Below are 27876 nucleotides of genomic sequence, written 5' to 3'. Positions count from 1 at the left end.
TGGGGCCGTGTACCCCCCATTCCCCCGAGGAGTCCGGGGAATATTGGTCTTTATATAGGAAAGTGTTTTATTTCTTTTCTGTTTAGTTTTTTCTTCCAGTATCAGCTGGAGGACTATGAACCCTGCGCTGCTGTTAGTTATCGGGGTGAAAGGTCACAGGAGGATTGTGTCCTCTATGGAAAGGGTTCAGGTCTTTTATTAGGACAGATTTTGTTACGTTCATTGTTCTTGTTAAGATCCTGATAGATGGGGAATTATTTATCATATATTGGGGGTACAGTCCACATAAAACATAGGCCGCTCTTTTTCTGTAATTTCTTATAGATAGAAACTGACGTGAATTCCTCCGGTCTGACCCCAGATCACGTGGGGTTATACATTTTTAGTGGCGGCTGCAACACTGGGAAACCCTGATCCACACCCGCGGGTCCTTAGGAGATCTTCAGGTAGGTTACACTTTTATCCCCAGAATAACTTGGAGCATTGATCAGAATATTGGATTAATTTGTCTATGAAGTTGCGACTTTTTGCTCAGGGAATAGTATAATTTAATGCGGAAGATTTTTTTTTAGCCCGTATTATCACAAACCTAAAACTAATAATCATAAATCTAGAATATATAATAGTTATTCTGAAATAAGAAGTATAAATGACTGTTATCATTTAGTTTAAAGCTCCATAGGGTCTTCTTGTCTCTTATACAGAATGGGCAGCAGGAGGCCGCGGCTGTAACACAATGACCTGTCCCTGCTGCACAAGTCATATGGGAGATATCTGTTGTATTATTGTCATTTTTTTTTTTTTAAATAATACATTATTAATTTATTATATATATCTGCAAGAGATCGCCCAGTGTGAACCCTGATCGTGCGGTTGTTTTACAATCCATTTTATTCCGCTGCACATCCAATCAGACAAGGGCATCTAGAGGTCAGCAGCTTTCCTTCCTACACACAGTCAGGAAAGGGACTAGAGAGGCCGCCGAATTCCTTCTTCTATACAAAATTGTTCTGCCATTTGTAAGTCGGCTAGATCTTTACATATATTCCACATTGAACGGGGATTGGCCGATTAAGTCACATGCTCTGTTCTAACAAATCCAATAATTCTTCCCCATAACTGTCAATCTCAATCACCAATTAGAATGATTTCTATAATTGACAGAGATCAGAGGAAAGTATCTGTCTATTGGCCAGAACCGAGCATGTGACATCATCATGTGACTTCATCATCCAATCCCCATTCAGTTGTGGAATATTTAAACCTCTGCTAGTATTAAAAAAAAAAGTCAGAATAATTTTGTATAGCACCTCTGTGTAATGTAATTAAAAATAATATAATTTAATAATAAATAGTATTAAAAAAATCCCATATGTATATAAAAGGAATCAAGGACGCAGTTGGTCATTGGTGTCCCTGGGGGCCCCATGTGCTGAAACTCTGCAGGCGGCTGCCCTCAATTCACATTTTGTCAGCAGTAGTCATAAGCTGTTCTATTCACTGACAGCAGCAGTCATAAGTAGTTCTATTCACTGACAGCAGTAGTCATAAGCAGTTCTATTCACTGACAGCAGTAGTCATAAGCAGTTCTATTCACTGACAGCAGTAGTCATAAGCAGTTCTATTCACTGACAGCAGTAGTCATAAGCTGTTCTATTCACTGACAGCAGTAGTCATAAGTAGTTCTATTCACTGACAGCAGTAGTCATAAGCAGTTCGATTCACTGACAGCAGTAGTCATAAGCTGTTCTATTCACTGACAGCAGTAGTCATAAGCTGTTCTATTCACTGACAGCAGTAGTCATAAGATGTTCTATTCACTGACAGTAGTAATAAGCGGTTCTATTCACTGACAGCAGTAGTCATCAGCAGTTCTATTCACTGACAGCAGTAGTCATAAGATGTTCTATTCACTGACAGCAGTAGTCATAAGCAGTTCTATTCACTGACTGCAGTAGTTATAAGCTGTTCTATTCACTGACAGCAGTAGTCATAAGCTGTTCTATTCACTGTCAGTAGTCATAAGCTGTTCTATTCACTGACAGTAGTCATAAGCTGTTCTATTCACTGACAGCAGTAGTCATAAGTTGTTCTATTCACTGACAGCAGTAGTCATAAGTAGTTCTATTCACTGACAGCAGTAGTCATAAGTATTTCTATTCACTGACAGCTTTTTTTTTTTATACAGTTTGTCATTACACTAAATGTAAATCGAGATTTTCCTAGCTTGTGACGGAAAATATTAGTTATATGAAGACAGGAGGCGAGTATCTTATGCATTATTCTTTCTTTAATAATGCCCATAGCAGAATTTTCAGTATTCAATTCAATATAAAAGAAAAAACTACAACTCCCAGCAGTCCCAGGGCCACAGCGGCCACTCCCCGCCTTTAGCCACTATATAAGGGACTGCCCAGTATGGATCCTCCTCTTTCTGAATGCGAAACACCGCCGCACAGGAACCCAAAACTGCATCCGGACCTCTCCATCGCCACTCAAATCCACGACCAGCCGGTCCACCACAGTAGCTTTCGGAGACAATCCGGACAACCTGGCCAGCGAAGGCCGAACTTCATCCCAACGGGGACTGTAGAGAACCCAAACAGTCTGCAACAAACAGGTCAGCCTCCTTCCGGAAAACACTCAACATGCTCAATATCCTGCAAAGAAAACAAAGAATCGTAATAGGGTTGGGTAAGGGAGGGAAGATACTCGCCTCCTGTCTTCATATAACTAATATTTTCCGTCACAAGCTAGGAAAATCTCGATTTATATATCAGACAGGAGGCTCATATCTTATGCAAGTTCAAAGCTTAAACTATAAGAACAAAATAAATATATAAGTTATCCGACCACCATATTATAAAACCGACATGGAGACATGCTCCTCCGGTCTGAAGTAAAAATGGCGAAACGTGGTCTCTGACGACCAATCCGCTGCCATCAACAGGTCAGTGAGGGAGCCCCCCGACGTAACTATCTTAGTAGCCATCGCCCCTCTGGAAGAATGCGCTCCAAAGAGGGAAACGTCTATACCAGCCATCTCCATGGCGGCGCGTACCCACCGCGCCAGGGTAGCGGACGAGACTGGATGATGAGGCCTGACATACGAAACCAGGAGCTGAGAAAAGGCCGGAGAGCGTAAGTTGGAAGTTTGCGTTTCATAAGCCTGTAGGCAACGCACAACACACAATCGAGGATGCGCGGGAAAATAAGGGTAAAAAACTGAATGAATACCCGTCTTTGTCCTTCGGACCACTGAGAACCTGACCCCCTGAGGCGAAAATTGACGCCTAGAAATGTCCAGGGCCTTTACGTCCGAGACTCTTTTAATGGAAACCAGACATAAAAGGACCGTAAGTTTGTAAGACAAAAGCTTTAATGACAAAGCCTCATTGTCCTCCCACCTGGCAAACATCTCCAGCAAGCTGGAAACATCCCAAGTGGACTGATACCTAGGACGGGGCGGTCGCCTAAATTTAATGCCCCGTAAGAGCCTACATACCAGGGGGTGTTTGCCAATCGGCAAAGCGTCCACCGGATAATGGTAAGCCGAAATGGCCGATCAGTACACATTGATGGAACTGTAGGACTTACCAGACTCAAAAGAGTCCGCCAGATAATTTACCACCATTGCTACAGGTGCTTGTACGGGATCAACCTGTCGTTGATCACACCAACGTATCCAGAGTCTCCAGGCTGATCGATATGCCGATCGAGTCCCGGGGGCCCAGGCCAGGGCGAGGAGGTTCCTAGCCCATTCCGAAATGTCGCGGTCCGTGTCGGGCACCCCGAAACCAACCATGCTAGGAGAGTTAGGCTGCCGTCCGCTACCAGAGGGTGGAGACCCCTGGTCGGATTGGAGAGGATCTGCGGAAAAAGAGGGAGCAGTCTGGGGCAATCCACTGCCATCTCCAGAGCAATCGGAAACCATGGTTGCATCGGCCACCAGGGGGTGATCAACACAACCGTAGCCTTCTGGTTCGCTATCTGTATGAGAACTTTGGGGATCATTGAAAACGGGGGAAACGCATGGTGTGTCTCCCCCGTCCAAGATTGTCGGAGAGCGTCTACTGCTGACGCCTCCGGGTCCGGCCTCCAGCTGAAGAATCGCGGTAGCTGGTGGTTGAGGCGGGACGCAAATAGATCCACGCCCAACGGACCCCAAAGCAGCTCCAATTGCAGGAAAACTAAACGATCCAGACGCCAGTCGCTGGAATCCAAGAGATAGCGGGAATTCCAATCTGCTACTGTATTGGAAATCCCCGGAATGTACTCCGCCATAGGGATAATATTGCGGGAGAGGCAGAAGTGCCAAAAATCCTTGGCAATATCCGCCAGGATCCTGGACCTGGTGCCCCCCAAGCGGTTGATGTACTGCACCGCTGCAATATTGTCCATGCGTAATAATACGCAGCAATTGGAAGTTTCTGGCAAAAAACTCCGGACGGCGAACAACGCCGCCAGCATTTCCAATGCATTGATGTGTAGGAGAGATTCCTCGATGGACCAGCTCCCTCCTGTAGAAGTGTTGCCGAAGCGAGCGCCCCAGCCTCTCAGACTTGCGTCCGACTCTATGATGGCGTCCGGACAAGAGTTAAAGATTGTCTTGCCGTTCCACTCGACGGCATGGCGAAGCCACCACTGCAATTCTGCCCTGGCTTCTACCGAGAGGGACACCTCGTCTGCGTATCTGAGACCCTGACGCAGATGAAGGATCTTGAGCCTCTGGAGGGCCCTGTAATGGAGAGGGGCCGGAAATATGGCTTGAATGGAGGCCGCTAGAAGGCCCACCAGCCGGGCAAGTACCCGTAACGATAGGAAGCCTTTGCGTAGCAATGCTCTGATCTCCTTGCGTATGAGGGCCAATTTTGCTCTGGGCAAACGGAGAACGGCCTGATTGGTGTCCACCAAGAAGCCTAAAAATTCCAGTTCCTGAGCTGGGATGAGAATCGATTTCTCTTGGTTGATCAAGAAGCCCAGCCCTTCCAACAGAGATATCGTCCACCTCATGTGCTGGTAGGCCTGTGCTTTGGAGCGAGTCATGATAAGGAGGTCGTCTAGATAGATGATCAGACGCACCCCCCTGCTTCTTAGGGACGCCACCACTGGTTTCAGGAGTTTGGTGAAACACCACGGGGCGGACGATAGACCGAAAGGAAGGCACGTAAATTGCCACATTCGATCTCTCAATGGGAAGCGAAGAAGTTGTTGCGAAGAAGGATGCATGGGGATGGTGAGATAGGCGTCCTTTAAGTCCACCTTTACCAACCAGTCCTCCGGTTGAAGAAGGTCTCGAAGGCAATGTATGCCCTCCATTTTGAAATGTCGATAAGCGACATGCTGGTTCAGGTCTCGAAGATTTATCACGGGGCGATAGCCGCCCCCTTTCTTCTTTACAAGGAAGAGGTTGCTGATAAACCCCGGGGAAGAAGGGTCGACCTCCACCACTGCCTGTTTGGACACCAGGTCCTCTATTTCGTTGTCTATGAGAGCAACGTTGCGCTTTGCAAATCTGATAGGGGGCGGAATCACGCCCATTTCTGGTAAGGACAGAAGTTCTATGTGGAAACCTCTTATAGTCGTTAGTATCCACGCGTCTGCCGTAATCTCAGACCAAGCGTGGGTAAAATGTATCAGTCGTCCCCCCACAGGTATGTGTGAAAGTGGAGTGCGTGGAACACTTACCGGTATATGGACGAGATCGGGGGTAACCTCTGTTTCCACGTCCGCGCCACGGTCTACCACGGGGTGGGAAAAATGGCGCTGGCTGCGCCACTGACATGGTGTATGGAGGGGGAGCCTGAGGGTATTGTGGTGGAGCAGTTGCCCTGACATAGGGTCTGTAGGTGGAAGTGCGGCCGGCAGATCGGCCCCTACTTCTGCCGGCACGGGGAAAAATCTTGTTTGTTTCAGATTTTTTTAATGAAGTTTGGGCTTTATCTAGACTGTTGAATAGCCCCACAAACTTATTGATGTCTTTTACTAAGGTGTCTCCAAACAGCATACCCTCTGCTGCTGGACCTGGCTCGGATTCGGCTAGGTGGGCCAGTTGCGGATCAAGCCGTATGAGAATGGAGCGTCTGCGCTCAATAGAGCAAGCGGTGTTGGCGCTGCCCACCAGACAAATGGCCCTCTGGGCCCACCCACGAAGCTGGGTCAAATCGACAGGTTGGTCTGTCGTCGCTGCCTGTTCAGACAAATTTTATATTTTTGTAAGAGGACCAAGTAGGTCCAGAATGCGGTCCTGGATGGTCCTAAAAGACCGATCAATCCCCTTCTTGGGGAATTTGCCCGACTTCATCAAATATTTGGATAAAATGGGATCTATCTCTGGGGTTGATACCACTTTTTTAGGAATAAATGGTCGTGGGCACTCTGCCCTGAGTTTGTTGCGATTGGTCCTTTCAAGTGACCTGCGTGCCCAGAACTCTACGTACTGGGACACATGGGGCAACGGGGTCCAATCCCCAGAACGGGGGTGGGATATGGCATCAGGGTGTAAAAGTGGTTCTCCCAGGGTATCTAGAATGGCTTCGCCCTGAGATTCAGGATTGGCGTCATTATTGAGCGCCGATGTCCCAGCATCCTCGTCAGCAAAGTCAGACTCTGAGACCTCAGTCTCACCCGACTCATCGGATGAATCCTCATCCGGGGAATCTACATAAGAGTCGGGTTTTGCCCGCCTGGCGGACTTATGCCTCTTTGGTAACTCCCTGAGGCCCAGGGGTTGGGAAGAGTCAGAGGGATGCGTCGGGTGGCAGTCCGTGGGGGGAGCTGCCTGGAGCATATTATTTGCTTCCCCTGCCGGGGAGTCAGGGGCCGCCATGGTATGCTTCCGTTTGTGCGAAACTTTACCCTTTTTTACAGGCGGCTCACCGCTGTGGGACAGCGGTATAGGGGTGAGGGATAGAACTGGATGTGATCTAGAGGGTGCCACGGCAGACGCCAGAGCAGCCTGGACCGATTTGTTTATGAGATCCTGAATTTGTGAGTCACTCAAAAATTGCGCCGTATCTAACGCCAGTTCATCACCCCTATTGGAAGTGGAAGAGAATGAGACGTGAGATGAGACGCGGCCCGCGCTGAGGAAGATCCGCCCCTAGCCCGCGCGGGCAAAAGAGCGCAGCAGAAGGAAGAAGAAGGAGGAAAAAATGGCGTCGCCAGAAGATGGCGTACACCAGGTAGGAACAAAATAGAGGGTCCAGGGGAAAAAACCGGGGTAGCGCCCAGCGCCACCGCGAACTACCGATAGAGACCGGTAACCCAGAAAGAAAAACAGAAAACAATAAGAATAATAATGATAGAAAAGTATACAGGAAAAACAGAGATATATGCAGCCGGTAGAGGATAGTCTCCACCAGGCCAAAGTGTAAAACTCCTATATACTATATCTAAGACAATATACATATATATATATATATCACAATACTTATCTGTGTAACGTCTGCCATGAGCAGAAAGAAAGAGGAGAATCCATACTGGGCAGTCCCTTATATAGTGGCTAAAGGCGGGGAGTGGCCGCTGTGGCCCTGGGACTGCTGGGAGTTGTAGTTTTTTCTTTTATATTGAATTGAATACTGAAAATTCTGCTATGGGCATTATTAAAGAAAGAATAATGCATAAGATATGAGCCTCCTGTCTGATATATAACTACTGATGATCAGGACTGAACAGTGTAGAACCATCACCACCGCCTGTGCAGAGGCCAGTATATATCATCTCAGGTGTATAATACATCTCTATAATGTGGAATATATGACCCCAGTAGTGCACATTAATCCCCTGTGTCATACGGGTAATGTACAAGCAGTTCATATAATGGAGATATTATGTGAGTTACAAATTACAATAGGATCCTGGAGACCATCAGTTATTAGAATAGGGATCCGGAGATAGAATAGGGACACTGTTATCGCTGAGGATGATGGGGATGATTGTCAACTACATTACAGTCTGGACAATTGAGATGTTCAGTCCTTGAGAAAGGCACAAATAATCAACGTAACCTGTGACAGCAGTAATTACATCTGTAACGACGTTCAGCACCGAAGTAGTTGACAGCACCTCCACCAACTGTTCTGGGACCACATAGTCTGGGCAGGAGGCACTAGGACCCAGCGCTCTGCAGGGAAGACCTCACCCCTGGGCGCTGTCCAGTAATATCAGTGACCCTCGTATTCTACAGCCAAAGGGGACAAATCTGGGGACAAGTTCTGCTTCACTGCGACTCGGCTTCTACGGACTAAAGTGCATAGAACAGTTCTGATGTAGACAATATATACAGTATAAAGCGGCTGCACTGATAGAATATCAGCCACAAATATAACAAGGATAATTCTAGCAGATAGAAGCCCCAGCTCTATTATAGACAATGTGGCGGCTCTTAGAAGAGCCTTTGGGGTGACAGCAGGAGGCGGAGCAGGTTACTTGGCGCTGGTGTACTTGGTGACGGCCTTGGTGCCCTCGGACACGGCGTGCTTGGCCAGCTCTCCAGGCAGCAGCAGGCGCACGGCGGTCTGGATCTCCCGGGAGGTGATGGTGGAGCGCTTGTTGTAGTGAGCCAGGCGGGAGGCTTCCCCTGCGATGCGCTCGAAGATATCGTTGACAAAGGAGTTCATGATGCCCATGGCCTTGGAGGAGATGCCGGTGTCAGGATGGACCTGCTTGAGCACCTTGTACACGTAGATGGCATAGCTTTCCTTCCTGGTCTTCCTCCGCTTCTTGCCGTCCTTCTTCTGAGTCTTGGTCACGGCTTTCTTAGAGCCCTTCTTAGGCGCTGGTGCAGACTTGGCGGGATCAGACATGATGGTTCAGGATAGTGAAATATTCTCCTAGAGAACAGAGATCAGTAATGATGAGAACAATATCTGCCGATCCTTTTATTCCTGTCACATTCTAATTTAGGCGACTAAAGAGCTGGCTCCCTATTGGTGGGAAGGAGGGGGCGTGGTCTCACTATCATCTTTCCTTATTCCCCATTGGCTGCTGTATTTGCCGCTGAATATTGGATTTGTATCTGACCAATCACAGAGGCTCCTTCCTTCTCCATCCGGGTATAATAGGTGACGCAGAGCGGGGCTCCATACCGTCTCGTCTGTACAGTGAGCAATAGACATGTCTGGAAGAGGAAAGCAAGGAGGGAAGGTTCGGGCCAAGGCAAAGACCCGCTCATCCCGGGCAGGACTCCAGTTCCCTGTCGGTCGTGTGCACAGGCTCCTCCGCAAAGGGAACTACGCCGAGAGGGTGGGCGCCGGTGCTCCGGTCTACCTGGCCGCTGTGCTGGAGTATTTAACCGCTGAGATCCTGGAATTGGCCGGTAATGCCGCCCGGGACAACAAGAAGACCCGCATCATCCCCCGTCACCTGCAGCTGGCCGTGCGCAATGACGAGGAGCTGAACAAGCTGCTGGGTGGGGTGACCATCGCCCAGGGAGGCGTCCTGCCCAACATCCAGGCCGTGCTGCTGCCCAAGAAGACCGAGAGCAGCAAAGCGGCCAAGAGCAAGTGATCACCGCTTATCCCAGATCATCCCGAACACCAAAGGCTCTTCTAAGAGCCACCACATTGTCTCCTACAGAGCTGGCGCCGCTGATCTCGGGTCTGATAGTGTTATTATTATTGGGCTGTTATGTGGTTTATAAGAACATCCTGCACATCTGCTTCATGACACATAAGGTGTTGGTTGTGCAGAGATGTCATAAGAGGATTTATTTTATCACATCAGATTAATGTCAGATGGACACAGATCTCTGAGCGACCGCCGATCACTAACCGCGGGCATCACCCAGCGCCGCCTCAGTGATCGGCTTCACATCGTCCCTTGGGTGGAGAGGAGTTTATTGCTCTCAGACACAGCCGTCCTGCAGATATCTTCTATTTCAGAGTAATAATGTTTTCTAATGAACACGTTACTAAACCCTTATTTATCAATGAAATGTGGATGAGGTCACTGGTTGTATACAGTAATAATCGCCCTAGGGAGACATCACGTGGTATTACATGGGGGAGGGGAGAGCGGGAATTTCATAATCCCCAAAGACAATGATCACCGATCATCGGGGGCTATAGAGCCGATGTCTCGTATGAATTTCCCGCTATCGCTGTGTTCCAGCTTCTAATGTGAATATTCCCCAAAATCTAGAGAATTATCATGAAAACTGATTCTACCAGCGGTAACAGAGAATATTCCCTATAAATAACATCTACGAGAAATCCAGAATAATGAGGCGGGAAAGAAAAGTCTCCGGATGTTGTCGCTGCAGACGGGCAGATAGCGATCAGATGGAATTCTCTAGAATATTGTGCGGATGACTCGGGCAGTATTGTAGGGTGTGAACACTGCAGATCACCAGGACCCTGCACTCTCTCTAGGATTCTCTCCGGTCACAGCGGATTATATCCCCGGATCTCTCGTCTATTATCTGATTATACTGAGGAGTAATATAGAGGAACCGCAAGTATCTACAATATAATAAAGCCGCAGCCGCTCATCACATCAGTTCTGTGTGAACAGCTCCATTATTAATAGACCTGCAGGGCGCCCATCTGTAGGGGGTTGTGCACTTAATGGGCGCCCTGAGGTGCTATAGGGTGAAGACTCATCTATCCAGATAGTGGGATATAGATCGCTGCGTCTACCGGATACGATCAGATCTGTATCTGCTAAAACACGGACTCTCTAGGGAGGTTTATAGTTATATGGTGGGGGAAGGGAGTAATGTAATCTGGAGGAGAGGAAGAATACTGTAGATGGTGAGAGTAGTGATAATACCGAGGAAGATGAGGGCAGTAGTCAGAACACTCGGGAGATCTCCAGGTAGATATACAGACAGTTAAAGCGGGAAATACCCACAGACGGATCAGTATCGAACATTAAGGGCAGATTATGTCAGGTGTTTCGCCGATCCGTCGGCCAAGATAATAAGCACCGCCCGGACATGGTGGGAGATGTAGGATCTCTGGATTATGTGCTTTATAATCCCCATCACAGTAAACATCAGTCTCCGATCACAGAAAATATAAAATGGAGAATAGGGAAAATACAAACCGCAACCATCAAAGCACAAACACCGACCACACGACCACTCATTAGAGAAGACATCACAAGGAATTGTAGCCTTTCCATAGAACATGTGGGCGGCTCTGAGAAGAGCCTTTGGGTTGATGTGATGGAGCCGAGTAGAAGCAGAATTAACCTCCGAAGCCGTAGAGAGTGCGGCCCTGGCGCTTGAGGGCGTACACCACGTCCATAGCGGTGACGGTCTTCCTCTTGGCGTGCTCGGTGTAGGTGACGGCGTCACGGATGACGTTCTCCAGAAAGACTTTCAGGACACCGCGAGTCTCTTCATAGATGAGGCCGGAGATGCGCTTCACACCTCCCCTGCGAGCTAGACGGCGGATGGCAGGCTTGGTGATGCCCTGGATGTTATCCCGGAGCACCTTCCTGTGCCGCTTGGCTCCGCCCTTACCGAGACCTTTCCCTCCTTTACCGCGTCCAGACATCTTCTCTATGTAGTGAGTAGACTGCAAGATACCGAGTGCGGCCGAGTCCGGCTTATATAGCACATGGGCGGACCTGAAAGAAAACTGGAACAAAGATGACATCTTCCGGGGCGTTTCTTCTAACCACATTTACATTCCTGACCCCTCCCCCTTTCCGTTGATTGGCTGAACACGAGACAAGAAGGTTTTGAATTTCCCGCCCATTCCAAAACGTTTGCTGCATTTTTCCGATTCTAAATAATCAGTTTTTTTTCTTACCGCGATTCTCCCCAACATTCTAGAGAAGAGCAGTCGTCATTGTACCGAGCGGGAATGGTGATCGGGCAGGTGTGTGAGCTGTATGTTACACACATGGGAGAGGATCAATAGCAGCACAATAATCTGTCAGGTGTATAATGTGTGTGCGGGGAGCAGCAGATGGCAGAACAAATCTTGTGAATGGATCGATCACTCGGGCAGCATTACCAGGTCTACAGGACTGCTCACCCCCGGGCACCAAGACTCTGCACACATTGTACGACATTATATGGAGCCCCGATATGTGCAATGAGAGTGACCGAGAATAATCGTCCGAGAGCCTGATCCCACGTGTTAATACCATAAAAACAAATAAACCCATCAATTCTCAGGATGGATAACACCATGTGTACAACCAGTTAACGAAAGAGTTAAATGTACCTCCAAATTTGGGTAAATCAATAACTTCCTTAAATCACATCTATCCATAGAGATCGTCTTATTTATCACAGCAGTATAAATCCTTACAGTTACAGTTTATACAGATCAGATACATTGTGTTACAATAGCGACACCTGGTGGTGAGAGCTTTGTATTATACTCTTTACATGTTACCAAATTGTAACAAGTAATATTTCCCAGGTGCTGACACAAGTTACAGAGATACAAATAGATACAACTATGGATGGTGACTAAGACTTACACCCCCTGCTTATCCTATACCAGATATAAGAGCAGCTGAAATTGTTGTGCTGTTATTGTAAGAGTCTGTAAGAGGATCAGGAACAAATAAATACATCTGCATTGTGCTTGATATAACAAAACATAATAATAAAGTGATGTAATATAGAAGAGTTTGTATATTAGGATGTGGAGTTACAGATTTTCCATTTCCCAGATCCTGAATTATGTGATCTCCTTGTTGGAGTTGTGGGGCAGGAGCTGTGGATTTATAGTGTTTTGTTTAGTTTTTTAATTTAATCCATAATTACATTAATACTCATAAAATCTAATTATGAAATAAATTATTTAATTGTTCACTATTGATGCATCCACTAGTTATTGATCATTAATACATTAATTAATTATTATGGTTGTAAATATTTATAAATTATATGATCCATGTAAAAGATGGATATCACGGGGGATAGAGATGAGCGAATTTACAGTAAATTTGATTCGTCACAAACTTCTCAGCTCGGCGGTTGCTGACTTTTCCTGCATAAATTAGTTCAGCTTTTCAGTGCTCCGGTGGGCTGGAAAAGGTGGATACAGTCCTAGCAAAGAGTCTCCTAGGACTGTATCCACCTTTTCCAGCCCACGGGAGCACCTGAATGCTGAACTAATTTATGCAGGAAAAGCCATCAACTGCCGAGCCGAGAAGTTTGTGACGAATCGAATTTACTGCAAGTTCGCTCATCTCTAATGGGGGATATTAATCAATTCGTGTTGTGGAAAGTTATTTGTGTAGACTGATTTTTCAGCAGTGTTTTTTGGCGCAAGGTGTTAAAAAAAAAGGAGTTACTGAAAGATATTTTATTTGCGCAATAGTTACCAAAGTGTGGTCCAGGCTTACTTAGGTTTTTGACTTTTCAAAGAACTTTGCCCTCAAAATTTGTGACTTTTAGAAAAGACTTTGGTTTCTGAGCTATTAGGTTTGTCACACAAAAAAAGCACAAAAAGTGACTGCGCCTGGCAACTTGCTACAAAAGTAAACAAAAAGAAAGTCCAAATAACTTGATAAATCCCCCCACCCCATGTTCCTTACATATCATATTATGTCATTATATCATATTATATCATGTTAATCCAGGGATCCCTCTAGTGGTGTATAGTAATAGTGCAGCAAGTTTTTCTTAGATATCAAGAAGATGGAGGCCGTGATTGTGACATCATGGTCACGCTCCCTTGTGACATCACATCACACCCACTCTATTCATGTCTATGGGAGGGGACGTGTTAGCAGACACGCCCCCTCCCATATATATGAATGGAAGGGGTGCGGCATGACCATGACATAACCACAACTGCCCCAGGAACCCTGCATTTGTTTAGAAAGTCGGGTGTTGCGCACGGGGTGTGCCGGGTGTGCACAGGCACACCCTAATCACCGCGGCCCGCTGCTGCAGGACTTTTTTTTTTTTTTTTTTTCTCACTACTAAACCCGAGCCCCACCGGACATCCCCGACATCACCAGGCCGAAATCCCCCCCTGTCACAGCAAACCTATCTTGACAACATACACGCCCTCCCCTCAGCCTCGTCTTGCTGGAGGAGCTGCAAAACCACAACACCCCCCGCCCCACCCCTCATGTTGCTGGAGAAGCACTGTGAGATCCAGGGAAGAGACACTGACCTGGTGAGACTCCTTTCATGTGTGATCTGTCTGCTAAAATGTGTATCTAATCCCCCAGTGTGTGATCTGTCTAATGAGCTGTGTATCTAAACTCCCCATGTGTGATACTGTTTGAGCAGTGTATTGAATCCCCCATGTGTGATCTAATGAGCTGTGTATCTAATCCCCCCCATGTGTGATCTGTCTGCTAAAATGTGTATCTAATCCCCCATGTGTGATCTGTCTAATGAGCTGTGTATCTAATCCCCCAGTGTGTGATCTGTCTGCTAAACTGTGTATCTAAACCCCCATAAGTGATACTGTTTGAGCTGTGTATCTAATCTCCCTTGTGGGATCTGTCTGATGAGCTGTGTATCTAACCCTCCCATGTGTGATACTGTTTGTTGAGCCCCTATATCTAATTCCCCCATGTGTGATCTGTCTGATGAGCTGTGTATCTAATCCTCCCATGTGTGATACTGTTTGATGAGACCCTGTATCTAATCCCCCCATGTGTGATACTGTTTGCTGAGCCCCTGTATCTAATCCCCATGTGTGATTTGAGCTGTGCATTTATGTTTGATATTGTATGCTGAGCTGTGTATCTAATCCCCCTATGTCTGATACTGGTTGCTGAGCCCCTGTATCTAATCCTATAATGTGTGATACTGTCTCTATCTAATACTGTTACACTGTCTGCTAAACAGTGTGTCACCCTAGTAGTAAGGAGATTACGTGAGGAGGAGGTTTGTTACAGTGTGTCACCCCAGTAGTAAGGAGATTACATGAGGAGGAGGTTTGTTACAGTGTGTCACCCCAGTAGTAAGGAGATTACATGAGGAGGAGGTTTGTTAGTGTGTCACCCCTGTAGTATGGAGATTACATGAGGAGGGGGTTTGTTACAGTGTGTCACCCCAGTAGTAAGGTGATAACATAAAGAGGAGGTTTGTTACAGTGTGTCACCCCAGTAGTATGGTTGGGCATGTCAAAGGGCAGAGCCAATGTGTGGGGTCAAGGGGGCGGCAAAATTAGCTTTCGCCTAGGGTGCCAAAAGTCCTTGCACCAGCCCTGATCATGTATGATTGTTGCTGTCTATTATATGTAGGCTCACAGCTCAGGACTACATCCCCATCATGTATGATTGTCTATTATATGTAGGCTACATATAATAGACAGTCACAATCATACATGGCAAAACCTAATTTTGACAACCCTTTGGCTCCGCCCATCTCATGGAAAATTCTAGAATTGTCCTCCTCCCTACAATTCTAACTATACTGCACCTAATGTGGGGGAACTGTACTGCATCTAATGTGGGGGAACTGTACTGCACCTAATGTGGGGGAACTGTACTGCACCTAATGTGGGGGAATTGTACTACTAACCTAATGTGGGGGAACTGTACTGCACCTAATGTGGGGGAACTGTACTACTAACCTAATGTGGGGGAACTGTACTACTAACCTAATGTGGGGGAACTGTACTGCTAACCTAATGTGGGGGAACTGTACTACTAACCTAATGTGGGGGAACTATACTGCACCTAATGTGGGGGAACTATACTGCACCTAATGAGGGGGAACTATACTGCACCTAATGAGGGGGAACTATACTGCACCTAATGTGGGGGAAATATATTTCCATCCTAATGTGGGAGATTTATACTGCCAACCTAATGTGGGGGAACTATGCTGCCAACCTAATGTGAATACAAAAATATAAAATTGTACTATTCTGATCCCTATAGCACTTTTATTTTTCTGTGTATGGGGATGTATGAGGGTCATTTTTAGCGCTGTGATTTGTAGTTTTTATCGGTACCATTTTTTTTTTTTTTTTTTTTGCTTTTTAGATATTTGTTATGGTATTTGAAGTGACCAAAAATATGCTAATCTGATTAGTGCACTATTGCGACTTTTGGGACCCCACTTCTGATTTTGCCGAGGGCCATGTTAAGCCTAAAACCGTCCCTGGATCCAATCCTCCTACACTATGCAAGCAGGAGTGTGTGTGTGTGTATATGTGTGTGTATATATATATATATATATATATATATATATATATATATATATATATATATATATATATATATATATATATATATACACATACATGAACACACACACGCGTGCGTGGAGTGAGTTTGTGCTTTAGGGTGCACACCCTAATGCAATAGGCTGCGCATGCCTATGGTGTTGCGGGAGATCACGGGGGTCCTGCTACTGGGATAGGGGATAAGATGTCTAGCAGTGGAATACTTCTTCAGGGCGGGCAGTTGCACCCACCCCCACTTCTTGACAAATATTCAGAACACGTATTGAGGTGGTGGTGGGGTGTACTCTCTGAGTCCTCAGCATGTCAATAACCGGTAACTAATACTGTTTGTAAATCATATGGCATAATAGCGTGCACTATGAGGGAGATGTGACACTGTTGGTTGATAGTTGTCTCTGGGAATATTCCAATATGTGCACCCTATCTTGTGTTTTTGGGGTTGGTGTTTTTTAGGGGTGGGCCATTTTAAAATGGGAGGGCTCTCTGTTGCTGTATTTAATCCTTTTTGTTAAAAATAAAGCATTTTGTGGACACTTTCTTGTGTCAGTCTATTATAGGTTATTTCATTTTTGGAAACACTTGGTAAAAGCCCATTGTGTGTTCCGATACCTTAGTGTGCATTATAACACTGGAAGAAATCTGACAACAACCAGGAATATTTTATCCACCCTCAAGGGTAGAATCAGAGAGAGTATTCAGTGCAGTAGGATCCATCATCACCCCTAAGCCAACAAGTCTGCCAGCAGCATGGAACATGTAACCTCCTGTGCCAGATGCCACTGAGAAGACAGTACAACCGCCACCCCTGCATCATATAGATCACATACCAAATAGATCATATTCATCACATAGGTCAGTGCTGGTAAACCGTTTTGAGCCCGAGTGCCCAAACCGTAATAAACACCAACTTTTTTTTCCCTCAAAGTGCCAGCACAGCAATTAAATCAGAATACTGAGGTTTAAGTATAGAAAAAACAACTTAGGTAGGCAGTATAGTTCCCCCACAGACATACAACCTTCAGCCATATATAGTGTATGGCTGGAGGCTGTATGTCTGTGTACGGCCTCACAGTGCTCCATCCATCGCTCCTCCGGACAGGGGTCATGACCTAATCTTAATAGACCATAGCAGTAGGTCTCGGGACCGGAGGAGCGGTGGTCGGAGCGCCGAAGCTGAAGTGTAGCTGGTAAATTACCATGTTGGCCAGCGCGCGTCCTCCTCCTAGATGCTTCGCTCCTTCGTTCCTATGGGCGCACGCATGCACTACCTCCCTGCGGCCCCTGCATTTTTAAAGTTAACGCGGGGCCAAAGAAAGGTAATCAGGGACATCTTTGTGTCCGAAAAGATCTTTCGGGACACAGGGATTTCCCGGTTTACCCCGCCTGGCAAACTATGGCTGCGTGCCCACAGAGGGGGCTTGGCGTGCCACCTATGCCACGCGTCCCATAGGTTCGCCATCACTGACATAGGTCATATAGAGGTGTAAATAATAGATATTATATACAATCCTGTATTCAGGATATGGATCCTTCTTCATGGTATAGTCAAGTACATCATATTGATCATATGGACCATATTAGTCATATAAATAATTTCCTCCATTATGTGAAGTACCCATCTACTATAAAGCAGATCACATTGATCATTATCCCATACATTGATAACCACTGTGGTCATATAAGGTAATGTAATGAAGAAAACTGTGTGTCTGTAGTGGAATGTGACCCTCTGCACAGGGACACACTTTTCTGCTGTACAGCCGTCTCTCACTCCATAACCTCTAATCCTATCCTTAATCCTTATTCTTACCCCTAATCCTAATCCTATCCCTAATCCTAAACTCTAATCCTAAACTCTAATCCTAGCCCCTAATCCTAATCCCTAACACTGATCCTAAAAACTAATCCTAACCCCCTAATCTCAATGCCTAACACTATTCCTAACACCTAATCCTAAACCCTAACCCCAAATCATAACTCTAACCCCTCAACCTATCCCTAAACCCTAATCCTAACCCCTGAACCTAACCACTAACAGTGATCAGCACTGAGAAGGGCTGAGAGTACTGAATTCAGAATGGTTCATAAAGTTCAGGCAGCTTGTTGATCTGTATGAGGCAGTGAAAAGATATTTTCCCCTCTCTGATGAAATGCTCAATAACATGAATAGGAGGTTTATATATCGTAAGATCCTTCTCAGTGAGATCACCAAAGCACTCTGCACTCCTGTCTTTACCCAACGCTGATTTGACTAGCAGTTGCAGTGCACGGTCTAGTTCCACAGGGGAGTCAGTCGGTGTCTGGACAATGTCATGGAATATTTTTTGGAGAGTGGTGGGCAACTTTTGAGGGACAACAGATTCAGGGAGGCCCTTTTTGCATATGTTTTTACGTCTGTTTCTGTTGTCTAAGTCATCATTATGGTCGACAATCGGGGATTCCTGAGCTAGAAGAGAAGTAGTGGCGGTTCGCAATGTGTGGACTTTTGAGGCAATAGAAGTGCGGAAGGTCTCTAGATTGGACACTCGGGTTGTTAGTTGAGAAACATCTGCTTGAACAGGCGCTAGGTCTCTGTGCCATTTATTTATTTTTTTCATGTGAAGAAGTGCCATTAGGTCTTGTAGCTCAGGGTGATTATTTAAAGTATTAACGGCAGCCTCTGGGCTCGGAAGAATAGGTGTTTCACTAGAGCAAGCTGGCTGGATGGTAGCAGGTTAGAAAGACGGTACAGGAGAGTGGTCACACATGTGGGATTTGGGTCCCCGGGTCTTGAAAGGGCCACATGAGTCATCAGAGGAAGAGTGTGCTATTCAGCTGCTCTTCATGGAGCGGGCTTTTAACAGTGTTTTGAACAATTTTTTCTTTATTGGGGGGGAGGGGGGGGGGCTATTCCCCCCCCCCCCCCAGTAGTCTGGAACCTCGCTGGTATCAGTGGAATCTTCCTCTGAAAAAAATGCTTCAGAGTCCATATGAAAGTACTGCACAGTGGTACTAAATTCAGAGGAGAGGAGTGGAAGACCATATGGAGTAGGTGCAGGGTGCTCTGATCTTTTTGGGTCAGTTTCAGGGCAATGAGAGGGGAACAAAGAACTTCTCTGTGAGAGGGGAGGTTGCCTGGTCCCCAAAAGGTTAACATTAGGTGAGGAGGCTTCTGGGAGGTCTGCAATAGGAGTAGCAGGAGGCACAGGACTCGGGTGGTGCTCTGGCTGAGACATTGGCGGTGCAGAGCAATGGAGAGGGAGCCCAGAAGGGGAAGAGGAGAGGCTGTAATCCTGTGCAGGAGCTGACATGCAGCGTGAGAGCGGTGGGAGCACAGGCTGGTCTCCAGCAGTGGTAGCAGCATCCAGGGCCGGTTTTAGGCTTAGCATGGCCCTAGGCAAAATCTAAAGAGGGGCTCCAAAAGTCGTAATAGTGCACTAACCAGATTTGCACATTTTTGGTCACTTCAAATATCAAAAAAAATCTAAAAAGCAATTGAAAAAACAAAACAAAAATGTTACCGATAAAAACTACAAATCAAAGCACAAAAAATTACCCCACATTAGGTTTGCAGTATAGTTCCCCCACATTAATTAGGTTGTAGTTCCCCCACAATAGGTAGGCAGTACAGTTTCCCCAAATTAGGTTGTAGTTCCCCAAATTAGGTTGGCAGTATAGTTCCCCCACATTAGGTTGCCAGTATAGCTTCCCAACATTATATTTGCAGTATAGTTCCCCCCACATTAGGTAGGCAGTATAGTTCCCCCACATTAGGTTGGCAGTATAGTTCCCTCCACATTAGGTAGGCATTATAGTTACCCCACATTAATTCAGTTGTAGTTCCCCAAAAATAGGTAGGCAGTACAGTTTCCCCAAATTAGGTTGTAGTCCCCAACATTAGGCTGCCAGTATAGCTTCCCAACATTATGTTTGCAGTATAGTTCCCCCCACATTAGATCATAGTTCCCCCACATTTGGTTGGCAGTATAGTTCCCCCACATTAGGTAGGCAGTATAGTTCCCCCACATTACGTTGGCAGTATAGTTCCCCCCTCCCCCCACATTACGTTGGCAGTATATTTTCCCCCACATTAGGTAGGCAGTATAGTTCCTACACGTTATGTTGGCAGTATAGTTCCCCCACACGTTATGTTGGCAGTATAGTTCCCTCCACATTAGGTAGGCATTATAGTTCCCCCACATTAATTAGGTTGTAGTTCCCCCACAATAGGTAGGCAGTACAGTTTCCCCAAATTAGGTTGTAGTTCCCCACATTAGGTTGGCAGTATAGTTCCCCCACATTATATTGCCAGTATAGCTTCCCAACATTATGTTTGCAGTATAGTTCCCCCACTTTAGGTTGGCAGTGTAGTTCCCCCCACATTAGATTATAGTTCCCCCACATTAGGTAGGCAGTATAGTTCCCCCACATTAGGTAGGCAGTATAGTTCCCCCACATTACGTTGGCAGTATAGTTCCCCCACATTAGGTTGGCAGTAAAGTTCCTCCACATTAGGTCCCCCCTCTCCCCCTGCTTTTTCTATTTTTCATCTTTCCTTACATGGCCGTGCTCGGCAGGAGTGACGCCCCTGACGCCACGCAGAGGAGGCGGCAGCAGACGTCACTCGTCATATTATCCACACAGCCCACAAGATCCACCACATTACCTGAGCCTGCCGAGCGCAGCCAGGTAAGGAAATATGAAAAAATAGAAAAAGCAGGAGAAGTGTCCGGGCCCGCCACCTGTGACTGTTTTAAAGTGGCCACGGCCGGGCTGCAGCGGGCTGCTGATCCGCTACTGAACAGCTAGCAGGGGCCCCCCTGGGGGATGGGGGCCTTAGGCAATTGCCTGGTTTTCCCCGCTCTAACGTTGGCCCTGACCGCATCAGCGGTGTGCCGGTGCCTCAGAGGGGAAATCTTCCCAGGAGCTATTAATTATGGGCTCTGATTTTGTGGCGGCAGGGGTGAGTGGTGTAGGGCTTCAGACAGCAGATTAGAGTGCCACCCCGTCTCCAGTGTGGCGTACGTGATGACCAGAGAAAGTGAGTGGGTAACCTGCCACGGCCTGAGGTAAGGCGGTAACAGGCCGCGTCTGTAGCGGGAGATCAGCAGTCTCTGTTTGTGGCCAAAAGTAAGCCGTAAACTGCTGTGTAGCACCTTGGGGGTCTTGAGGGAGTCCCTCCAACTTTTTATATTACAGAGCTCTTACAGAGTGCAACCTGTAGCCAGCGTGTCAAGATGCGCCCCCTTTACCATAGATTTTGGGGTGAAATGATTGACAATATTACAATGTAAAATAGGTTGCACAAAAATCAAGCTCTGATATGGGTCTGTAGGTGGAAAATTGAAAGCGTTATGATTTATAGAAGGAGAGAAGGAAAGAACGAAAAGAGCAAAAATGAAAAATGGCTTCGAACTCAAGAGGTTGAACCGTAAGGTCAATGGTTATATGTAAAAAAAAAGTCCCATCAAAACAAAAATGATACCGATAAAAACTACAGACAACTGCACACAAAAAAATTTGCCCTCACACATCACCGTATATGGAAAAAAAATAAAAGTTATAGGGGTCAGAAGATGACAATTTTAAACATACAAATTTTGGTGCATGTAGTTATAATTTTTTTTAAAGTAGTATAATAAAATAAAACCTACATAAATTGGGTATTTTTGTAACCGTATAACCAAATTTATCAACCCATGGAGGTCTGGATATGGAGTCACACTCAAAATAAAAGTGGAAAACCACACTACAGGTTTATCCAACTTTTGATGTAATGTCCGTAAAACAAGTCAAAATGAGGCTCTGTAGTGTGTGTGACCTCCACGTGCCCGTATGACCTCTCTACAATGCTTGGGAATGTTCCTGATGAGGTGGCGGACAGTCTGTGGTGCAACGTGGCGTTGGTGGATGGAGAAAGACATCATGTCCCAAATGTGCTCTATCGGATTGAGGTCTGAGAAACGGGCGGGCCAGTTCATAGCATCAATGACTTTCTCTTGCAGGAACTGCTGACACACTCCAGCCACATGAGGTCTAGCATTGTCTTGCATTAGGAGGAATCCAGGGCCAACCGCACCAGCATATGGTCTCACAAGGGGTCTGAGGATCTCATCTCGGTAAGCACATGGAGGGCTGTGCGGCCCCCAAAGAAATGCCTCCCCACACCATTACTGACCCACCGCCAAACCGGTCATGCTGGAGGATGTTGCAGGCAGCAGAACATTCTCCACGGCATCTCCAGACTCTGTCCCATCTGTCACATGTGCTCAGTGTGAACCTGCTTTCATCTGTGAAGAGCACAGTGTGCCAGTGGCAAGTTTGCCAGTCTTGGTGTTCTCTGGCAAATGCCAAACATCCTGCACAGTGTTGTGCTGTAAGCACAACCCCCACCTGTGGACATCGGGCCTCATACCACCCTCATGGAGTCTGTTTCTGACCGATTGAGTGGACACATGCACATTTGTGGCCTGCTGGAGGTCATTTTGCAGGGCTCTGGCCGTGCTCCTCCTGCTCCTCCTTGCACAAAGGCAGAGGTAACGGTCCTGCTGCTGGGTTGTTGCCCTCCTACAGCCTCCTCAACATCTCCTGATGTACTGGCCTGTCTCCTGGTAGCGCCTCCATGCTCTGGACACTACGCTGACAGACACAGCAAACCTTCTTGCCACAGCTCGCATTGATGTGCCGTCGTGGGTGAGCTGCACTACTTGAGCCACTTGTGTTGGCTGTAGACTCCATCTCATGCTACCACTAGAGTGAAAGCACCGCCAGCATTCAAAGTGACCAAAACATCAGCCAGGAAGCATAGGAACAGAGAAGTGGCCTGTGGTCACCACCTGCAGAACCACTCCTTTATTGGGGGTGTTTTGATAATTGCCTATAATTTCCACCTGTTGTCTGTTCCATTTGCACAACAGCATGTGAAATTGATTGTCAATCAGTGTTGTTCCTGAGTGGACTGTGATTTCACAGAAGTGTCATTGACTTGGAGTTACATTGTGTTGTTTACGTGTTCCCTTTATTTTTTGAGCAGTGTAGTTGTTTGCTTTTTGGATGAAATCAACATAAGAGAACTGATGAAGCAGAGTGCCTCACACCATTGGGGGAGATTTATCAAAACCTGTCCAGAGGAAAAGTTGCCCAGTTGCCCATAGTAACCAATCAGCTCGCTTCTTTCATTTTTAACAAGGCCTCTGCAAAATGAAGGAAGCAATCTGATTGGTTGCTATGGGCAACTGGTCAACTTTTCCTTTGTACAGGTTTTGATAAATCTCCCCCATTGTGCCCAACACATGAGATAAGCCCCAATACCACTTAAATCCCTCCAATTAAACAGGTACCAGCCCAAAAATGTAACAGATTTCAAAAACTGAAGCCTTGGAAATGTTTTAGATCTAAAAGTTATAAAGCTACACAGTGGCGTTGCTAGGGTTGGTGTCACCCGGTGGTGTAGAAAAGGGTGTCACCCCCATACCTACCCCCTCCCCCCAGTAAGTTTTTAGCCTGTTGTGACAGACACCACTGTTGTAGCGCATTGTGAGAAATTCCAGTATATTAACCCCTTAAGGAACAGGGGTTTTTCCGTTTTTGCATTTTCGTTTTTTGCTCCTTGCCTTTAAAAAATCATAACTCTTTCAAATTTGCACCTAAAAATCCATATGATGGCTTATTTTTTGCGCCACCAATTCTACTTTGTAATGACGTCAGTCATTTTGCCCAAAAATCTACGGTGAAGCGGGAAAAAAAATCATTGTGCGACAAAATTGAAAAAAAATCGCTGTTTTGTAACTTTTGGGGGCTTCCGTTTCTCCGTAGTACATTTTTCGGTAAAAATGACACCTGATATGCATTCTGTAGGTCCATTAGATTAAAATGATACCCTACTTATATAGGTTTGATTTTTTCGGACTTCTGGAAAAAATCATAACTACATGCAGTAAAATTAATACGTTTAAAATTGTCATCATCTGACCCCTATAACTTTTTTATTTTTCCGTTTATGGGGCGGTTTGTGGGTTCATTTTTTGCGCCGTGATCTGAAGTTTTTAACGGTACCATTTTTGCATTGATAGGACTTATTGATCGCTTTTTATTCATTTTTAAATTATATAAAAAGTGACCAAAAATGCACTATTTTGGACTTTGGAATTTTTTTGCGCTCACGCCATTGACCGAGCAGTTTAATTAATGATATATTTTTATAACTCGGACATTTCCGCACGCGGTGATACCATATATGTTTATTTTTATTTTTATTTACACTTTTTTATTGGAAACTTATTCAAACTTTTAATAGGGGAGGAGTTAAATGATCTTTATTCACTTTTTTTTTGCAGTGTTATAGGTCCCATAGGGACCTATAACACTGCACACACTGATCTTCTATGCTGATCACTGGTTTCTCATAAGAAACCAGTGATCAACGATTCTGCCGCATGACTGCTCATGCCTGGATCTAAGGCACTGAGCAGTCATTCGGCGATCGGACAGCGAGGAGGCAGGTAGGGGCCCTCCCGCTGTCAGCTGTTCGGGATGCCGCGATTAGCCGCGGCTATCCCGAACAGCCCGACTGAGCTAGCCGGGAACTTTCACTTTCACTTTTAGCCGCGCGGCTCAGCTCTGAGCGCGCGGCTAAAGGGTTAATAGCGCGCGGCGCCACGATCGGCGCTGCGCGCTATTAGAGGCGGGTCCCGGCTTCACTTTGATGCCGGGCCCGCCGTGATATGACGCGGGGTTACTGTGTAACCCCGCGTTATATCAGAAGAGCAGGACCAAGGACGTACCAGTACGTCCTTGGTCCTTAAGGGGTTAATCAGATATACCAGTTGCCACAGAATTGGAAAGTGTTAAAGAAGTTTTCACCATTTAAATATACAGCTCCCAGAATTACTTAAAGGGGTACTCCACTGGAAAACATTTACTTTTAGATCAACTGGTGCAAGAAAGTTAAACAGATTTTTTAATTACTTCTATTTAAAATCTTAATCCTTACAGTACTTATAAGCTGCTGTATGCTCCACAGGAAGTTGTGTAGTTCTTTCCAGTCTGACCACAGTGTTATTTGCTGACACCTATCAATATCAGGAACTGTCCAGAGCAGGATAGGTTTACTATGGGGATTTGCTCCTACTATGGACAGTTCTTGACATGACCACAGTGCTCTGTGCTGACACCTCTGTCCAAGAAAAGAAATTAAAAAAGAATATAACTTCCTGTGAATCTCTTATACAGCAGATAATAAGTGCTGGAAGGATTAAGATTTTTAAATAGAAGTAATTTACAAATCTGTTTAACTTTGTAGCACCAGTTGATAAAAAAAAAAAAAAAAAATGTTTTCCAATAGAGTACCCCTTTGAGCAGTGGTGAGGTTATGCTGGGAGTTGTAGTTTCATTGACCTAACTGTAGAACTGACAAGCGACTACAGCTCTGATAGGACATAGTGAGGAGAATACACAATGATATCAGTGACTACAGGGGACGTCTTCTCTATAGTGAGGAGAATACACAATGATATCAGTGACTACAGGGGACGTCTTCTCTATAGTGAGGAGAATACACAATGATATCAGTGACTACAGGTGACGTCTTCTCTATAGCTGGGATGTGGAATTTCTATCGCCCGACGCCCGGGACTAGCAGTTTTGGGCGCCGGGCAGGTGAATTTGTCCGGCCCTTAGCCCGGCTTCGGGCAAGCAGGGCCAGACCTGACAAGTGCGGCAGCGGCGGTGACGATCTGCAGTCTGTATGGAGCGGGCACCCGACTCCTGCCCGCTCCATACTCTGCAGCCTGTGTAAGCCGAAGCAGAGCAGGGGAGATGAGAAGCTGTGTATGTCTCCTCTCCCCTGCTCTGCAGACGTGCGGGGGGAGATGAGGGGGCGTGGCTTCTTGCTCCCCGTGCAGACCTGCGTCCTTTGCCTTCACTCCCCCCAGCTGTAGCTTCGGAGAGCTGGGGGGAGGAGGCGCGTCTGCATGGGGAGATGCTTGCGGCGCTCTGCAGTATGTATGGAACGGGCTCAGGATTCCTGCCCGCTCCATACTCTGCAGACCCCTGGCTGTTCTCAGTAGCCAGAGGCCGCCGCTAATAGCCAGCATGCGGCGATCACCGCTGCTGGCTATTAACCCTTTAGATCACCGCTGTCAAAGCTGACAGAGGCGTCTAAAGGGAGATGTGAATGCTCCCTGGTGGGCTAGTGGCAATAGATCTCTATTCATCTGTCTGAGGAATCTACACTTTATAACACTTATAGGAGGAATCATTAAAGAAATAAATAAAATAAAAAAAGTTTTAATAAAAGTTTGAAAGACACACATTAACCTAGTGGTCTTCAAACTGTGCCCCTCCAGATGTTACAAAACTACAATTCCCAGCATGCCAGGACAGCCGTTGGCTGTCCGGGCATGCTGGGAATTGTAGTTTTGCAACATCTGGAGGGCCACAGTTTGAAGACCGCTGCATTAACCCCTTCCATGTTAAAAGTTCAAATCACCCCCTTTTCCTATATAAAAACATGCAAACATGTTTACGGACGGGCGCACCGTGAAGGCCGGGTGGGGGATGCTGCGGAGCGTCTTTGTGTCACCCCATTAGGTTGGTGTCACCCTGTGCGGGCCGCACCCCCCGCACCCGGGTGGCAACGCCACTGAAGCTACAACCATCCGGTCTGGATGAAGCCTCAGGAGCATTTACTGCATTCACAATGAGGACTGAATCCATCAGCCTCATCTCCTGTCCTCTGGGGACCTCTAGTGGTGGTTTGTAGTATAGTTTCCATCTCTCTTTATGTGCTGTAAACTCACTGCCAATCTTCATTTCCTATTAACCCCTGCAGTGAACTTTCAGGTGTTTTGCCTTTGATCAATTTAAAATCAATTTGTGGTTAAATCAGAAATTATTTTCTTTAGAAACCTTATAATTGAAGCGCTAATTAATCGCCTGAACAGCTTGACCCCAGGACTCTTCTATATAGACGCGATCCCGGTCGGCGGCTGTAACCATCAGTCTGTGCACACGGTTGGTTCCCTGTGTTATTTCATACATTTTATCCTACAGCCCAGTACACACTACTGATCTCCGCACAGCAGCTTTATCCCCTGTACATCTGATCAGAGGAGCCGCATCATCTATTTACTGGATGTTTTATTGATGATTTGTATTTCTGCCTTTTACCATCCAGTGATCCAGTTGTATTTTACCCCTTTTATTTGTTCTCTATTTTTATTACATTGTACATTTATTGTTTATGTGGATATATAAGAAAGTTACTGTCAGTTCTAGTCCCAGGAAGATCTCATCCCCCATAGACCCCTGATCACACCCAGCAGATTATTACCGCAATAACAATCAGGGGCCGGAGGTCTAGGAGAGAATTTCCCGGACGATCTCTGCAGATCTATAAACGATCAGGTATAATATCCGTCCATTACTCTCTTCTCACTTTATTCTATCACATTTTATATGGATGAAGAGTAAAAGATCTGGAGAAGCGATCAGTAAGATCGGAAGATCAGGATCCACGAGGAGCCGATAAACAGACAATGAACAAAAATTATGGAGCTATAGCTCCGCCCCCAGGAGGCACCAAACGGTTAAATCATTGTTAACTCTTCCGTGCCCGCGGCATTTTTTTGTCGTGCCAATTTCTGCTCTTTGTTCCCCAACAATCCTCTCCGCTATTTTCCCGCTTCTCATTATATGGAACCCCGATGTGTGCAATGAGATTGACCGAGAATAATCGTTCGAGAGCCTGACCCCGTCCTGACCCCAC

At 46.2% G+C, this 27876-nt stretch overlaps 3 protein-coding genes across 3 annotated transcripts in view; 1 reads left to right on the top strand and 2 right to left on the bottom strand.

Annotated features, from left to right (window-relative positions):
* LOC130267518 (uncharacterized) overlaps nt 1-11554 on the bottom strand; it is a 47227-nt gene extending 35673 nt beyond the window's left edge. Inside the window, exon 1 of the mRNA XM_056517463.1 lies at nt 11218-11554. Coding sequence (XP_056373438.1) covers nt 11218-11504 — 287 coding nt within the window. The 5' untranslated portion in view covers nt 11505-11554. The remainder of the gene's footprint in view (nt 1-11217) is intronic.
* Nucleotides 8199-8856, bottom strand: LOC130267532 (histone H2B 1.1-like). Its single transcript, XM_056517478.1, has one exon. The coding sequence runs from the start codon at nt 8805-8807 to the stop codon at nt 8427-8429; it is 381 nt and encodes a 126-aa protein (XP_056373453.1). The 5' UTR covers nt 8808-8856; the 3' UTR covers nt 8199-8426.
* Nucleotides 8896-9583, top strand: LOC130267529 (histone H2A type 1). Its single transcript, XM_056517475.1, has one exon. The coding sequence runs from the start codon at nt 9118-9120 to the stop codon at nt 9508-9510; it is 393 nt and encodes a 130-aa protein (XP_056373450.1). The 5' UTR covers nt 8896-9117; the 3' UTR covers nt 9511-9583.
* Nucleotides 11555-27876: the final 16322 nt, after the last annotated feature.

The sequence above is a fragment of the Hyla sarda genome, chromosome 4, assembly GCF_029499605.1.
Source record: "Hyla sarda isolate aHylSar1 chromosome 4, aHylSar1.hap1, whole genome shotgun sequence".
Taxonomy (NCBI): domain Eukaryota; kingdom Metazoa; phylum Chordata; class Amphibia; order Anura; family Hylidae; genus Hyla; species Hyla sarda.
This window is presented reverse-complemented; position numbering and strand designations above follow the sequence as displayed.